The 17,181-nt window shown below is 47.0% G+C and overlaps 1 protein-coding gene across 2 annotated transcripts in view; it reads right to left on the reverse strand.

The window, feature by feature from the left end:
• Positions 1 to 4,306: 4,306 nt before the first annotated feature.
• Positions 4,307 to 17,181, reverse strand: part of togaram1 (TOG array regulator of axonemal microtubules 1) — a 34,979-nt gene continuing 22,104 nt past the window's right edge. For both annotated transcript variants that reach the window (XM_080784739.1, XM_080784738.1), the window contains 10 exons: positions 16,195 to 16,318; positions 15,513 to 15,618; positions 13,676 to 13,911; positions 12,574 to 12,732; positions 11,740 to 11,866; positions 10,866 to 10,969; positions 9,668 to 9,851; positions 8,092 to 8,311; positions 7,336 to 7,422; positions 4,307 to 6,677 (listed from right to left, as the gene is read on the reverse strand). In XM_080784739.1, the coding sequence (XP_080640865.1) occupies positions 6,349 to 6,677; positions 7,336 to 7,422; positions 8,092 to 8,311; positions 9,668 to 9,851; positions 10,866 to 10,969; positions 11,740 to 11,866; positions 12,574 to 12,732; positions 13,676 to 13,911; positions 15,513 to 15,618; positions 16,195 to 16,318 (1,676 nt within the window). In that variant the 3' untranslated portion in view covers positions 4,307 to 6,348. The remainder of the gene's footprint in view (positions 6,678 to 7,335; positions 7,423 to 8,091; positions 8,312 to 9,667; positions 9,852 to 10,865; positions 10,970 to 11,739; positions 11,867 to 12,573; positions 12,733 to 13,675; positions 13,912 to 15,512; positions 15,619 to 16,194; positions 16,319 to 17,181) is intronic.

Raw genomic sequence — 17,181 nt, forward strand, 5'->3', positions numbered from 1 at the left:
TTTGACCTGCCCACAGGTTAGTTGTGAGGCTTCGTGCACACATAAAGAACAACTGTGCTGTGCTCTGCCTGTGTTTCATGGCCGCCCCAATGCTTTTCCAATGTATCTCACGTGGTTTGACCAAACACTTGTGCTTGATTGCCCCCCCCCATCACACAACTGTTTGGTCAAACCACGTGACTTCCATACATATGTGTGTACGACTCGAGGCCTAACCAGCCTCGCATGTCTGGAGCGAAGGTGTTGTCGGACTGGTATGTCTACTGCAACCAACTGCACCTAACTGGGAAAACCACAACATGACGACGTCATGCCGCGGTGTGATAAGCAACACACTGCTAACCCAAACGCATCTTTCTGTTTTTACTAACTACCTTATCACCTAAAAGTGGAGTATGAATAGGCCTGTAGTGTAAAGGTTTGCTTGCTGTAACATCTCTCCTGCCTTGCTTTAAGTTACATATATATAGGCATATAAAGATATAATTCAACCTCGACATAAATGTGTCCATAACCTAACCCAGGGATACTCAAATAGATTTACCTGTGGGCCACATTACAAAAATGGCAAGGGGCCAGTAGATAAAATTACGACATTATTAAAATACAATAAACACAATTTGCCTGAAAATAGATTACCCAGCTATGACCTTTTTCATGAAAAAAAATTAGTAGTGATATGGCTGACTGAGTAAAATAAAACAATCTACCTGAAAATAGATAGCTATAAGTGAAGAGCAATTTCCGCAATTACCATTTCCGCAATTTCCTCAATTTCCATTTCCGCAATTTCCATTTCCACCATTTCCGCAATTTCGATTTCCGCATTTCCGCAATTTCCATTTCCACCATTTCCGCAATTACAATTTCCGCAATTTCCATTTCCATTTCCAACTATTAATGGCAGCTGGGTTTCATCATTCAAATAAAATAGAATTCTATAAAATTATGTCAGGGAATAGGGATACACAGTATATGTCTTTCATTTGCATTGAGTTGAGTTGGTGATGATATTATCACACGGAAGGATCAAATTACCTACCTAGGTTCCATCCTGGAGGCCAATCTTTCCGGTGATAAGATGGCCACCAACGTAATCAAAAAAGTCAATCAAAGAACAAGATTCCTCTACAGGATCTCCTCACTGGTCGACAAAAACACCTTGAAGACCTTAACAGGAGCCCTTGTTCAAGGTTTCTTTGACTATGCATCCACCTCCTGGTACCACAGCACCTCAAAGGCCCTTAAAGGTCCGCTGACATGCCCCGAAATTAATATGGGTGGTACAGCACATCACGTGGTCTGACTGAAAACAGTTTGAAACAGTTTGAAACGGGGCTACGGCGCTAGCAACAAGTGGCTATAGGTCAGGCTAGCGTTTTTGACGGTACATTTAGCGTCATATTGGCTATAAATGTAATTGAAAAAAATTATTTTTTCGCCAGAAATGCTTAGTTTGAATGCAATTGAGGTTGGCGTGGGGTTTTTTAGGGGAACTGCAGCACAAGCGCAAATTTTGGACTGGAGTCCCATGTTCCCCCGGTCGCCAACACCCCTGTCTGCCCGCTCTGAGACCTCTCAGCCCCGCAGCGCGACAGTCGCGACTACGGACGGTCTGCTGTTGTCTGGCCGCTGTGAGAGCAGCGCGACTACTGTTCTTTTCCCCTCTCAGCCGCAGGCTGACATGTACACCCTCGCTCTCACTCTGTAATACCGTAGTTAGTTACCACAACATTGTTCAAGTGAACTATAGTGTGTTTATGTTTGTATTCATTGTAATAATAAATATCGCTATGCCGAGGCATAGTCTTGCGGACGAGATCATGAGCCTCTACGGGGGACTGGGCATGTGTGTACACACACAGCATAGCAACTTATGCTACTATTTTGGTGTCACATTTAGCTTGAATACTGGGTGAAAGTCTCATTCAAAAAATTAATTTTTCGCAACATTGTTCAGGTGAACTGTGTGTTTATGCTTGTTCATTGTAATAATCAATATCGCTATGATTATTTTATTTATCGCCGCGTCGCTCCGCATGACAACATACAGTCTAGCCCGTCTCAGATGCAGGCTGCACACACACGGACGGACGGACGGACGTATAGTCTCTGGTCAGGTCCCCGCATTGAACTGGGCATGTGTGTACGCACACACACACACGGCTATAGTGCATGACAGCGGGGAAGAGAGCTACAGACGCCCGAGGCAGATTCCGTGCCATTGCGTGTGTGTGTGTGTGTGTGTGTGTGTGTGTGTCCGTCCGTCCGTCCGTCCGTGTGTGTGCAGCCTGCATCTGAGACGGGCTAGACTGTATGTTGTCATGCGGAGCGACGCGGCGATAAATAAAATAATCATAGCGATATTGATTATTACAATGAACAAGCATAAACACACAGTTCACCTGAACAATGTTGCGAAAAATTAATTTTTTGAATGAGACTTTCACCCAGTATTCAAGCTAAATGTGACACCAAAATAGTAGCATAAGTTGCTATGCTACCACGGCCACCAAGCCCGGCGAGCCCGCATAGAAGTCGTTGGGGAAAGCTTTCGCCACCCTGACGTCAGAATCATGATAGCATTGTTTGATAGCAGTTATTAGCTCCCGAGGGGCGTGTCAGTTCTCCTTTAAAACAAGGCTCCAGACCTCCCAAAACAAACTGGTCAGGCTCCTACTTGGCCTCACCCCCCGAACCCACCTCACCCCTGCCCACTTTGACAGGCTGGGATGGCTTAGGGTCGACGACAGAGTACAGCATCTTGCAATGGGTCTGGTCCACAAGATTAGATACACCACCAAGATACCCATGTACCTGTCTAAATACTTCCTTAATGTAAACGAAGTCCACACCCACAACACCAGAGGGAGTGCAACAAACCATGTACAACCCAGATTCGGCACAAACAAGGGACTAAATTCTTTTCGCTCCTATGCGACCAAAATGTGGAACGCCCTACCAACAGTCATTAAGACATGTGAATCCCTTGGCTCCTTCAAAACTGCTCTCAAAGGGCACCTACGGATGGCTGCAATTCGAAACTGGCCCCTGTAAAAGCTGAATTTGTATCTGGATTGTACTATGTTTTTGTATGGACGTGGTGTTGGGTGCCTGCACATATGCACACATGGCATCAACGCATGGTGTTGTGTGCAGGCGCCCTACACTCTGTCTTTGTACTATGGATTGTACTATGTTTTTGTATGGACGTGGTGTTGGGTGCCTGCACATATGCACACATGGCATCAACGCATGGTGTTGTGTGCAGGCGCCCTACACTCTGTCTTTCGTTTTCTTCTCTTTTATCCCCCTGTTCCCCTCACTGTATATATACTTTTTTTCCCTTTTCGCTTCCTATATGATGAATTCCTGTTCTGTTCTTTAACTACATAGAAGTGTCTATTTGTTTGTCTCTAAATGTTTTGATGAATTGAACAATGTGGACCCTGTTGTAAACAAGTGTAAGGCTTAATTGGGTCGTCCACTCACAGTTAACAGTCTTTGTATTGAGTTTGTGCTTGAAATGTACTGTAATTCTGCAAACTGTTAATAAAGATTTCAATCAATCAATCAATCAAGCATTGCATCTCCCCCCCCCCCCCCCCCCCCCCAAGCTTTTATTTTCGTTCGAGTAATAGTACAACTCTAATAGTATTACTTATAATAATGTAATTAAAGATAACTTCATTCAGATTTATTTATTTTTATTTCATTTTCCAGATTTTCTTTTCTTCTTTTTTTTTAGATTTTCATTGGTGGGCCAGTCATAATGGGCCCGCGGGCCTGATGTGGCCCGCGGGCCTGAGGTTGAGTATCACTGACCTAACCCATCAAGACCTGACCAAGACTTCTAAAAAAATAAATCTGTGGTTCTCACAAATTGTCTAAAATTGCACATCTACAAGCTTGTGATCTTATGTAATAGATTTTTTTTTTTTTAATCTAAAATGACACTGCATTTGGCTATTCTGAGTGGCCAAAGAGCATTGACCACGCCTCCAGGTCTTAAGTTAAGTAATAAGACCTGGTACTTAAGACACGCAAAATACAGCCCCATGTATTTAAATGACACTGCTGAGACAACCCATAATGTTGGGTTAAATATCTTTTGCGTGTATATATATATATATATATAAATAAAAGAAACATTTTGAACCTCAAAATATAGTACTAGTATAGTCATTGAGAGGTGTGTGTGTGTGGGTGGGTGGGTGGGGGGGGGGGCTTCATGAAATATCTGGGGTCAGAATCCTTTACCCTGTAACCATTATCATTTCAATGAGACAACCGGGTCCAGTTTTAAGGAAATAAAACACTTTATATATATATATCAATTTGTCTTCCCTCTTGTTCACCAACAAGTTCATTATAATTTAACAACAGAATAGTGGAAAAAGCTACTTGAAGACTGGCACTAGATATACTGAAACAGAAAGCCCAGCGCTGGGGCTTGGTTGTTTTCTGAATCAACCATTACTGCAAGGGTTCCCAAACCTTTCAGGCCGTGACCCCCGGCCCCGACCCACCCCGATAAGCACTTAAATATCGTGGAAAATAGCCGAGAATATTGGTCCGTTATCCCGTTTGCCTCTTTCTTGGACAATAATATTCGACAGAAACCTATACCCTGCGTACGCTTATGCTGTACGTTGGTTTGTCTCACTGTTGAGCGAGAACACAATGTTGCACATTACGCATTAGCTTAATGTGCAACAGCCAACATTGTGTTGCACAAAAACATACTTGGGGGGTCCCCGACCGACCCCCAGTTTGGGAACCGCTGCGTTAGTGTGTAAAGCTAAATTGTTTTTCTGTTATCTCCACCAAGCATTATTATTTCTCCAACATTGATTTAGGCATCGGTGTACACATAGATATCTCCTTAAAAATATAAACGTCATTTTTTTTATCCCCCCCCGTCAGTACAATTTGGTCGTGCAGAAAAAGGACGGTGCCGATTAAGCACACCATATTTCAGACAATGGAACCTCAAAAGCATAACATTGACACAATAGATAATTTATATACTCTAGTTATCGTACGGCATACGATTACAGATCGGGGGTAATACTGTGCATTTAAAATCGTTACATTGGAGCTGTACAAAAGTAATATCCTCAAGTCACCGAGACAAAATTCACAAATCTTCAAAACGACCGTGTACGGGCGGCGGTACGCCACATCTCGGAAATATATTTGAATTAAAACGGCAAAAAATATATACATCTTTTTTTCAGGCCCTGCAATTTCCGATTTCCTTTTTTGTGCACTTCAATGTTACATTCCGCAATGTGGTGTCTCGACTTGTCGACTACAGTACAGTACGTGACGTTTTTGATTCTTACACACAAAACAAGAAACGACAGCAAACGACAATCACGGGCTGATACGTCCATTGTAAAACACCTGACGCCTCTCGTTTGGTAACGAGCTACCTTTTCAAAGTGCAAAGAGAGCAGGTGGTTGAGTGTCTGTGTGAGCCTATTGTCTTCCTGTGAGTACCAGAGGAGAGTTAAGAGTTCATGATTCTTTATGAGATCAGATATGTGTGTGTTGTTTAGAAAGAGACGGCAAGCGAGAGGCAGGGAAGGCAGGAAGGAGATAAGTCGAGGGATTACATGCAGAAAAGGGGGGTATGCCTACAGTACGTTTACACTTTCCCGGGTCCAATGTGGGAACAAAAAAAAAAAAAAGTGTCCCACATTCCCACGGTCAAACCATGCCCCACATCGCAGTGATTTTACATGATTTTGTCAACGAGGCAGGGCCTGCACGCTGACATTAAATAAAAGGCCTTGGGCGCTTGTAGGGAGCACTCGAATGACCCGCCAACGAGTCAACAAGTGCATTGTCCCGAGTTGGCAAGCCATGGTGCAGCGAATAGGTCAGTGTCTCTCAAACGTTCTTTTCATTTCAAAGAGTTACAGACCTGTAAGGGTCCATTTGGAACCCTCTTGGGGGAGAACACTGTGTGGATTCCTTGATCACACTTTCAAAACCACCGGAAATAGGTCACTTCACATACCGTTGTACTTGACAATGATATATGCCCATTTAGGCTAGCAGACTGGCAGCAACACAATAGGACGGTTAATGTGTGTTATTGAACTGGGAACATGGGAGGGACCCTAGTGGGACAACTGGGAACATAATAGGTAGGTTTAGGGTCGGTGATGCGCTCCGGCAGAAGAGAGCTTTGTATGCAAGCTTTGCCAGGTCCCCCGGAGTCTGGTTCTCTCTCTCTTTTTTTTTTTTAAACGATTATACAAAAGTGCAGGCACTGTTTAGAAATACAAGAACGTCTCTCTCTCTCTCTCTCTCTCTCTCTCTCCATCGTCCACGTCTTCAAGTAAGCTCGTTAGCGTCGGCGCTCCTCTCCGCCTGGCGCTGCTGCCTGGAGGCGCCGCCGGCGGCTCTCAGGACGTCGTTGAGAGCCTTCTGGACGTTGGCGGGCTGCAGGGCGCCGGCCTCGGCCAGGCCGGGCCCCATCTGGGCGTGGAGGGCGCGGCACAGGTCGGCCGTGGCCCCGCCGCCGCGCACGCTGCCGCCGGCGCGCCCGTGCACGGTGCCGCCGCCACTGTGGCCCGAGGTGGTGCCCAGGAGGTGCCACAGCAGGGGCAGCACTTTCTGCACCACCATCTGGGGCTTGCGCGGGTAGAGCTCCGTCACCAGATCTGGACGGGGAGAGAGAGAGAGAGAGAGAGAGAGAGAGAGAAGGCAGAGTCACAACATTGTGCCAAACCACTGTTGATTGATTTGACGGCAGGTTTAAATTTAGTTTAGTTCATCGCCAACTAAATCTATAGTTGATATTGTCTTCTTCCTCAATGCATGTCGGCAGGCCTTAATGGCGCCGCAATGACTGGTTTTACAGCTTGCATATCTGCTATTTTCAGAGCTCAACACTCGTCTTTCGGCTATTCTTTTATTTGTTGACGGAATTGTTGATGTATATCATATTCATAGCTTAGTTTCAGTGGAGTAAAAAAAGGTAGTCGACGAACATTTGTTGTCTTGGTTTTATAGTGGATGAGAGACTCTGCCAAACAGGTCACAGACAATCATTGAGAGTAGACACTCCTACAGGGGAGTGTGATTGTCTCACACCTGTGAACACACAGAAGGCGTGAGGAGCATCTAGGTATCTATTATCATGGTGGTATGGTATCATTCTCTGTAAGACTCTCGTGAGAACAGGTCCACATGGGACAGACACACGACAATGCTTGAATACATTTGATATGAGACAGCAGTACGCTCTCATGAACCGCCAATAGTTTCCACAGTGGAAATGTCGAGGGGACGAGTCGGTTTCATTTTGTGATTCATTACCTGCCACCTTGTGAACCAGGTCCACCTTAGCCTTGCCACTGAGGAACTGGGACTTGGTGCAGAACGGCTGCAGCAGCAGGATGTTATCTGGAGTGGAAACACAATGGAAGACCCATCGTCATCGTCACAAAGCTCACTTTCCGCCTGATGATAAGTAAATCGTTGCTGTATATTAAGGTAAGTGAACATAGAAGATCTACAAGCTTGCATCGCAACGCGAAGCGAGCTTGTAGATCTGCTATTTTCACTGCTTTTGTGCGGCACTCTTGTAGGATGACGTAGGGCAGTGGTTTTCAACCACCTTGAGGTCCAGGTGGTCCCCAGCTAAATGGAGGAGACTTGGTAACCAAATGGACCTTTTTGTAGATCTTTAACTCTCGAGTGTAAAATGAAATTCAAGGGTCCATTTGGTTTCATTTTACTCTCTCAAGAGTTAAAGACAAGTTAAATTATTGTTAAGCCTCTGCATTAGTTAATCTTCAAGACGTCTGCACAGTTAGAAAATGTAGAAGAATCGTTAGTTTGCCTGCAATCTCTCCCATGGTGCCACATCAATACAGCATGGAATTGCTTTGGAGAGGCTAAATCTCATCAAAATGGTGGTCTGTCCATGGCTTAAATAATGGACCTTGATGTGCAAAAGGGGCTGAAAAAGCACTGACGTAGGGCATATAGACGTATGCGCAAAATAACAAAAGGTTGAAACATGCGAGACAGGGAGGTTTCTGTACTGTGTTATTATGTGAGCTCGCATACCGAGGTGGAGGAGAAGTGCGTCGAGGGCCCCGTTGGCCGCGGCGCAGATGGCGACGCTCTTGGAGTTGAGGTGATTGTCCACGACGGCCGGGACCAGGATGTTGACCACGGGCGACAGGTTGTCTTTCATCAGGACGATGATCTTCTGCAGGGACCGGAGGGCGTGCAGGTTGACCTTACTGTTGGACTCCAGCAGTCTGGCTTTGAAGGCATCGAACACCTTGACGAAGCACAGGCGGAGAGAGAGAGAGGGAGAGAGAGCACATAAACACAGGTAAGGACGGAGGTGCAGTCTCCTCTTTTTGACGTGTTTTAAGGATCACGTTATGCTTTAGCTATCGGGGGGGGGGGGGAAATAGCAGATCTACAAGCTCATAGCGCGCGGCACTCACGATCGTGAAAATGCAGGCGCAAATCTTTGAATATATATATTCTTTCAGAGCGAATGTATTTAACTCGAAATATTTGCTTCTGGGGGGGGGTCCCTGGAACAACATATTTTGAGATGGAGGGTCCGCGGCCAATTACATATCATCCTGGGGCTCCTTGACATGAAATAGTTTGAGAACCACTGATATAGAAACATAGTTTTTTTTTTTTTAAGAAAACCGTCATGATTTAGAAGACATTTGTAGAATCGACCTCAGGTCTAAATGGGTTAATTAACCACATTAAAAGTTTTAATGACACAGGGACTTTCTAGCTGGGAAACCTGAACTGGTCTTCCTCCCAGAGCTGGTTCAGTAACTATTCTATTGGCTTGCCATCATGACTTGTCATCACTAGAGGGCGCTATCCCCCTGGGTCACAGATAATGTTTTTCTCTTGAAAACCCCATAGGCCAGGGGTTCTCAACCAGTGGTCCTTGAGATGGTTCCAGGTGGTCCCCAGCCTAAATGATGGAGAGTTGATCAAAAATAACAATTCTATGATTGTGCAGACATCTTGTAAATTAAATAATGCAAATGTTTAACAATAATCCAACAACGCTCTCAAGAGTTAAAGATCTATAAGGGTCCATTTGGTTTACGAACTCTCCCATCACTTAGCTGGGGACCACCTGGAACCCCCTCAAGGACCACGGGGCGGTCCCCGCATCACTGGTTGAAAAGCATTGCTCTAGTAATCGGGTAGCCCGTTCTTAACCCATTCTGGGCGGGAACCCCTTTTGGTGTTTTAAGCATTATGTTATACTTTAGCTATTGAAAAATAGCAGATCTACAAGCTCATAGCGAGGCACCGAGTGCCGCGCTATACGAGCTTGTAGGTCTGCTATTTTTGGAAAATCGTGAAAATGTGGCGCAAATCTTTGAACACATATTCTTTCAGGGCGCACATTTTTTACTCAAATCTTTGCTTCTGGGGGCTGCCTGGAACAACATATTTTCAGATGGGGGGGGGGGGGGGGGGGGGCGGCGGCCAATTACATATATATTTTGGGCGTCCTTGACATGAAAATGTTTGAGAACCACTGACACAGAAAACTGTTTAGAAGGCATTTGTCGAGTCGTCCTCAGGTCTAGCAGTAACCCATGGCAGTAGCGGTATGAAACGTCGTTTCATGGAGTTAACTCACCGGGAATATGCTGTTGATGACCATGTTGGCGTTGTGCTGGCAGTCCGCCACCAGCTGGTCGATGCCTCTCATTCGCTCCCGGAAGTCCTTGGAAGCCAGCAGACCTGAGATCTGCTTGATGTACTCCGTCTTGTCCGAGATGTTGTGATGCACGGCTCTGCAGCTGTACTGCCGCCCGGACTCCCTGCAACAGGAGAAGCAGGGGCTGGAGTCCCGCTAAGAGGGCACTTTTGGACAAGAATAGCGGATCTACAAGCTCACAACGCGTCGCATATATCAGCAATTCTCGGGGCGCAACCCCAGCGCTCTGTATAGCTAGTGGAGATGCGCTGTATAACGACATGGATTTCTAGACAAATTTGTTCAGCGCCAAATACTGTTCACCGTAAACCATGAATGCTGCGTTGGTGGTCTGGAAAGGGCAGTTAATTGTTTTACAGACGGGCAAAAGGGCTTTGATGTCTTATGTGTGCACGTCCCTGCCCTGCAGGACGGGCCAAGTGTTAACGTTATGCATCTGAGATGTTGTGACCTGCAGATTCTAAAAATGTCCTCTACATCCTGACAGTTTTCTGAAAAAGCTGTGTCTCTATGTCAGTCCAGTCGTTCTTCGATTTTTCAAAAACAGCAGACCTACAAGCTCGTAGCGCGCCACTCGGTGGCGCGCTATGAGCTTGTAGATCTGCTATTTTTCAATAGCTAAAGCATAACATGACACCAAAAGGGGTTCCCGCCCGAAATGGGTTTTAATGATGGAGGACGTATTGTAGAAGCAGTGCGGTTCCCAAACGTTTTAGCTTGAAGACCCAAAAAGACAAATGTTATGTCTTCCCCGGTGACCCAAACTAGTGAAAAATAGACTTATCTTTCTACAAGCAAACTAAAAAAAAAATATATATATGGAATTTATGGAAAATGAAATTCTTTATAAAAAAATGTTTTTAATGAATTATTAACCCATTAAGACCTGAGGCCGATTCAAAAGAATGTCTTTCTAAATCCTAAACGCAGAGGTTCCACAGATAGATATTGTGAAAATAGACAATCTATTCTGCGAGCTCACAACGCCCAGCTATTTTCTTACTTTTTTTTAGGCCAATATTTGACCAGTTTCCATAGTACAGTTTGGTCGTATTTCGTTTTTTAGGCATTAAAAGGTCTTAAAAGGGACCCTGGATGTGCGAATGTTGCCACCCACCTGTTGACTGGTTCTCTGGTGAGGGACGAGGCCCTGACCGTACCACTGCCTGGGAGAGAGCGCCTCCCACTGGTTGGGGCATCCTGGGGCATTTCACCAAGACCCTGAAAAACACACGTTTCTACGTGAAGACCTGTCCTTATAGTCCTTATAGTTGGTCCTGCTGACGATATCCAGGCCGCGGCCATCTTGCCAGCGAGGTGCTGCTAACTAGGTGTCAACAACGTCAAACTCGCCAACATTGCAGCCGTGCGAAAAGATTGAATTATCCTCTTTCTATCTGCAAAGTGTTTGTTTCATAAAGATCCACTGTGCACTTGTTATATGAATTCCTCCCAGGTGATGTTTTAAGTATTGGAGTTTTGGAAGCGCACTCGTTTTTAGCAAAGCGACTCCTGCTGCCTCCTGCATTGTGTGCAAATTCAAAACGGGTGGTACGCAGGGGCTGCTGAGTCACATCCAACGAGCACACCCAAACTCTGACACTTTTAGGAAACGATTACCTGCACATAATGTCTTGACAGGAAGTAGCGTAGCATGTCTATGGTGGATTCTTATGAAACAAAAACCTCACAGATTGAAAGAGGATAATTCAAGCTTCACGCACAGCTGCAATGTTGGCGAGTTTGACGTCGTTTAATACAATTAGATAGGACCTTTATTGTGTGCAAATTCAAAACGGGTGGTACGCAGGGCTGTTGAACTGTGTGTGTGTGGGGCCATCTTGCTGGCAAGATGGCCCCACACACACACACACACACACAGTTCTGTGTTGTCACTGCTGTTGTATCCCACTGACTCACATGCCAGTGAGGAGCCCCCACCGGGAGGACGACACCTCCTGCCCAACCGAACGGACCCACAACCGACAAACCTTTGTCTTGAGAGTGAGAAGGATGTCTCGGACAGTCGGCAGGTCCTTAGCGGGGACGTTTTTCTCCAGGATCTTATCGAAGTCTCGGTGTGACGAGAGGAACAAGAGCATCCGCCGACCAAAGTACCTTAGGAGAGAAAACATTTACAATACACTTATTTGATTAAATGTCCAAATAAATGTTCTTGTGTATAATGCTTGAAAAAGAAACCTCAAGAACAGCTATATACACATGCACACATTTAGTATTTACATGGCCAAATAAATGTAAATATTGTGGGGAAATAATGAAAATAAAGCAGTCTTAATCAGGTTTTGTTTAGGACGAGAAGCCCCTTTTTGAGGTTTTACCCTTCAAGACGGGAACCCATTTGTGGGTTCTTGTTGCTATGTATGAAGGGCAGGCTACAGTATAGCAACATAAAAATTTTCTAATTTGGCCTTTTTAGACGTTACCCTGATTTTGGTAATCAGATAACACTGTTTACGCAACACTTTTACTAACCAGATTACTGCTTCAATCCATTCAGGGTAATATAGTAAGAGAGTGGACGACACTAGCGTTGACTCCCATTGTAACAACGGGATGCTCATTCTATCTCAATGGGATAGTTCCAGCCATAGGAGCAATGTTCTGTTTGGAACCCATGGCCCATAGAGACAACCGCCTTTTGGCGAGATCAAAGCGTGTCGCTATGCACTCTGAATCCAGGTAAAATCGGTGTACCAAGTATTCATATAAATGTTTTATGATTATCAAATCGGATTATACTGTCCAAAGTTGGGAATAATAATAGTTTTATAAAAAGCAGATCGGTGACTACACGACGGTACCTTGCTTCCTGTGAGGAGTCCTGAGCCAGCCTGGCCACGGCGGGCACAATTCTGTCTGTGAGATCTTTCCCTCCAGAGAGGAGGCGGGCAGTGCCAACCTTCTCCACCAGGGTGGCCAGATGTTGAGCCGTGCACTTCCGGACCCCCGCGTTCAGATTTCTATACACACAAACGCACATTTATAATTTAGGCATTTAGCAGATGCTAATCCACTAAATCCACTAAATCCAGAGTGATTTAGAGTAAAGCCAGGGCGACAGCCTAGGACAACACCATGAAATACATAGAAATAATAATCTAGGGTCATGGGTAAACCGCAAAATGCGTTCTAGCCCTACATAGAGAATTTACATTTGACAGAATACCCGAGCATGATGAAGGACTCAAACCTAAGGAAAGCCTTGACTACTCAGTGAACAGAGCCTTGCAATGCATGTGTATATATTAATGACACAATGTGACATAGCTCTGTTTATCACAGTGCTGTACCCCCTCCAACTGTATATACTGTATGTATGACTGTACTGTGTATATTTGCCCCATTTTCTTAAACTGGTTTTACTACTTTTTGACACTTGCTTTGGCAATGTTGAACCTGAGCACGTTTTCTCATGCCAATTGAATAGAAATTGAATTAACTTGAGGATGAAGAGAGAGATTGTTTTTAATGAAACGGGAAGAAATGTTGAACTCTTTTGATGCCACCATTGACTTCCGGCACTGTGGTTCCCCATTTGACAACAAAATGAACGGGACATTTTAAGCCCGATTTTTATTTTTTAGGGCCCAGTGATTCGCCCCTGTGAACCTGACCAAATCTTTGTCAGAAGTGCTAATGTCATAATCGGGAGGTCGCGGTGATACGTCTTTAAATCGCCTCCCATCGCCTCAATCTGAGCCTCAATTCCGAGGATAAAAACGCTGCTAAAGATCGCGCTTGTGACGCATGCGGACGGAGCGGAATCATTTCAACGACGTCGCACCGCGGAAAGCAAGTGCGACGTCCTATAACGGATGAATGACGAGATGCCTCGACAGTGGCACAGATTGTGTGTGTGTGTTTTTCAAGTGGAAACTGAACCGAAAGGGAGTCCTGACTGACCCGAGTCCTCCCGCCATCAGGGCGTAGATGCAGCGGATGGGGGTGCAGTGCTGCACCATGCGCTCCAGCGCGGCGTCCGTGTGCTGGCGGATGAAGGCGTTGGTCTCCCCGGCCTTCTGCAGCAGGGCCCGGGCCGTGGCCTCCAGCTCCTGGTCCATGTTCCTCTGCAGGTGGAGGTACAGGTCGCCCAGCGTCACCACCGCCACCCGGGACACGCCCGAACGCAGGTTCCTGATCTGGAAGACACAGCGAGGAGGACCGAAGGATGCAGCAAGGGTGTTTGTTTTCAGGGTTGTCTTTATAGGACAACTTTAACCCCAAGGCTTATGTTATAGGAGGTTGTTGTCAGAGAAAGTCAAAGATGAGTGTTATTATTATTATTATTTGTGTGACAGACGTGGACCAGGCCTCTTCACGGAGCCCGTCAGAAGTGTGACCGTGTGGACCAGGCCTCTTCACGGAGCCCGTCAGAAGTGTGACCGTGGACCAGGCCTCTTCACGGAGCCCGTCAGAAGTGTGACCGTGTGGACCAGGCCTCTTCACGGAGAACGTCAGAAGTGTGACCGTGTGGACCAGGCCTCTTCACGGAGCCCGTCAGAAGTGTGACCGTGGACCAGGCCTCTTCACGGAGCCCGTCAGAAGTGTGACCGTGGACCAGGCCTCTTCACGGAGCCCGTCAGAAGTGTGACCGTGGACCAGGCCTCTTCACGGAGCCCGTCAGAAGTGTGACCGTGGACCAGGCCTCTTCACGGAGCCCGTCAGAAGTGTGACCGTGGACCAGGCCTCTTCACGGAGCCCGTCAGAAGTGTGACCGTGGACCAGGCCTCTTCACAGAGCCCGTCAGAAGTGTGACCGTGTGGACCAGGCCTCTTCACGGAGCCCGTCAGAAGTGTGACCGTGGACCAGGCCTCTTCACGGAGCCCGTCAGAAGTGTGACCGTGTGGACCAGGCCTCTTCACGGAGCCCGTCAGAAGTGTGACCGTGGACCAGGCCTCTTCACGGAGCCCGTCAGAAGTGTGACCGTGGACCAGGCCTCTTCACGGAGCCCGTCAGAAGTGTGACCGTGGACCAGGCCTCTTCACGGAGCCCGTCAGAAGTGTGACCGTGTGGACCAGGCCCCTCCACGGAGCCCGTCAGAAGTGTGACCGTGGACCAGGCCTCTTCACGGAGCCCGTCAGAAGTGTGACCGTGTGGACCAGGCCCCTCCACGGAGCCCGTCAGAAGTGTGACCGTGGACCAGGCCTCTTCACGGAGCCCGTCAGAAGTGTGACCGTGGACCAGGCCTCTTCACGGAGCCCGTCAGAAGTGTGACCGTGTGGACCAGGCCTCTTCACGGAGCCCGTCAGAAGTGTGACCGTGGACCAGGCCTCTTCACGGAGCCCGTCAGAAGTGTGACCGTGGACCAGGCCCCTCCACGGAGCCCGTCAGAAGTGTGACCGTGTGGACCAGGCCTCTTCACGGAGCCCGTCAGAAGTGTGACCGTGGACCAGGCCTCTTCACGGAGCCCGTCAGAAGTGTGACCGTGTGGACCAGGCCTCTTCACGGAGCCCGTCAGAAGTGTGACCGTGGACCAGGCCTCTTCACGGAGCCCGTCAGAAGTGTGACCGTGGACCAGGCCTCTTCACGGAGCCCGTCAGAAGTGTGACCGTGGACCAGGCCTCTTCACGCCCACCCTAGAGTCGGGTTCTGCTTGACGTTGCCATTGTCGCAATATTGCTTGCTTGGGGTGGATCTTTGTTGGTTGTAAAGTGTCTTGAGACAACTTGTTGTGATTTGACACTTTAGTCAAATTGAATCAAATTGAATTGTGTGTGCGTGTGCGTGTGTGTGCGTGTACCTCTTGAATGAGAATCAGACACACATCGTGGAGCTTGTTGAGCACGGTGTCTGAATGGTTCTGTGTCAGGCTGCGCAGGACGTTCAGACCTCGAATCTTATCCTCCCTGCATTCACAACAACGACAACAACACAACAGACATCACAACAGACATCACAACAGATATCACTGGCCACGTGTTCATAACGCAGGTTCATTCATTTGCCATTTTAACCCAGTTGGACCTGAAGCCGATTCTACAAAATGTCTTCTAAATCCTGTTAAAATCAGTGGTTTGTGCCCAACAGTCCCCGCTGACAGGTGACGCCCCCAGCCCGTTAGGAGAGTACGTGCAAGTAGATGTATCTGGCCGCCAAAGTTTTGAGTTACAAATGTTTGCTTTAAAATATGTATATATATGCTTTTTTTTTTTTTTTTTTCGTGAAAATGCGGCACAAATCTTTGAACATAATTATATTCTTTCAGAAGACTCTTTATTTTGTTTTATTCAACGTCAGGCAGCAGTACTGCTTGTTCACCAGTAGGTGTCCTACTCAGACACCAGGGTCAATGGAAGACTAGAGAGACCACCTCCAAGTTAATCACTGTATAGATGTGTGCTTAAAATACGTTCCAAGTGCAGCTTTAAAAAATCCAACGCTTTAAAATCCACATGTGTGTGTGTGTGTGTGCTCGTGCTTACCAGTCTTCTGAGCTGAGGAGTTTGAAGCTCTGCGTCAGAGCCAGCTCGGGATCAGAGAAGGGCCGTAGCTCCGAAGATTCTGTCACATCTCTCGTCTGGCTGGGAGTACCTGGGGACAGCTCGTCTGCACGGCCGCACGCGCAGACACGTACGCACGCACGCACAGTCGACACACACGCACGCAGCGCACGCACACACACACACACACACACACACACACACACAGTTTCACGTTACGTCTCCTGACAGCAAGCAGTGCATGGCGTGGGCGGAGGCATTTTAATAGTAGCCCGTCAAAAGGAGAGCGCAGTGGCCCATTAGTTGTTCTGAGAGCATGTTGTTCGGCCGTGCTCTGCCGGGTTTGACGGGCCAATTAATGAAGCGCGCGGCCTTGTGTCGGCCACTTAAAACTCCACATAGAATGACTTCGTTGAATGGAGTCCCACCTAGGTCTATATGGTAGGCCCAGACTGGAGATGCTAGGGTTCAGGGTGTGGTCAATATGGTAAATGGTGCATTTATATAGCGCCTTTATCCAATGTGCTTTACAGAGATTGTGCATTGCATTCATTCACTCATTCACACACACATTCATACACCGATGCCGGGGGAAACCATGCAAGGCACCCCAACCTGCACATCGGGAGCAATTAGGGGTTCAGAGTCTTGCTCAAGGAGGTTCGAACTGGGAACCTTGCGGTTTCCATTCGGTCACTCTACCCCTGAGCCGCTGCCACCCCATGTGGTTAAGGGACCGGTTTATCCATGTGTATTGCATGCTGAAAATAGCCGATCTACAAGCTAACTTCAGAGTAGGAGACTCTCTGGCCAACTTCAGCATTTCTACAAGCACACACTGCTTGGGGGATTTGTAGACCGGCTATTTTCAGAGCGCAACACCCGAGCTGAGCCAAAGTCATAAAATGACTTGTCTAAAGTCTATTTTTTACAAAATTTGTCAGGATATTTATCCCATTTTGGGGCGGG

Source organism: Protomyctophum bolini (genome assembly GCF_963924005.1).
Source record: "Protomyctophum bolini genome assembly, chromosome: 15".
Taxonomy (NCBI): domain Eukaryota; kingdom Metazoa; phylum Chordata; class Actinopteri; order Myctophiformes; family Myctophidae; genus Protomyctophum; species Protomyctophum bolini.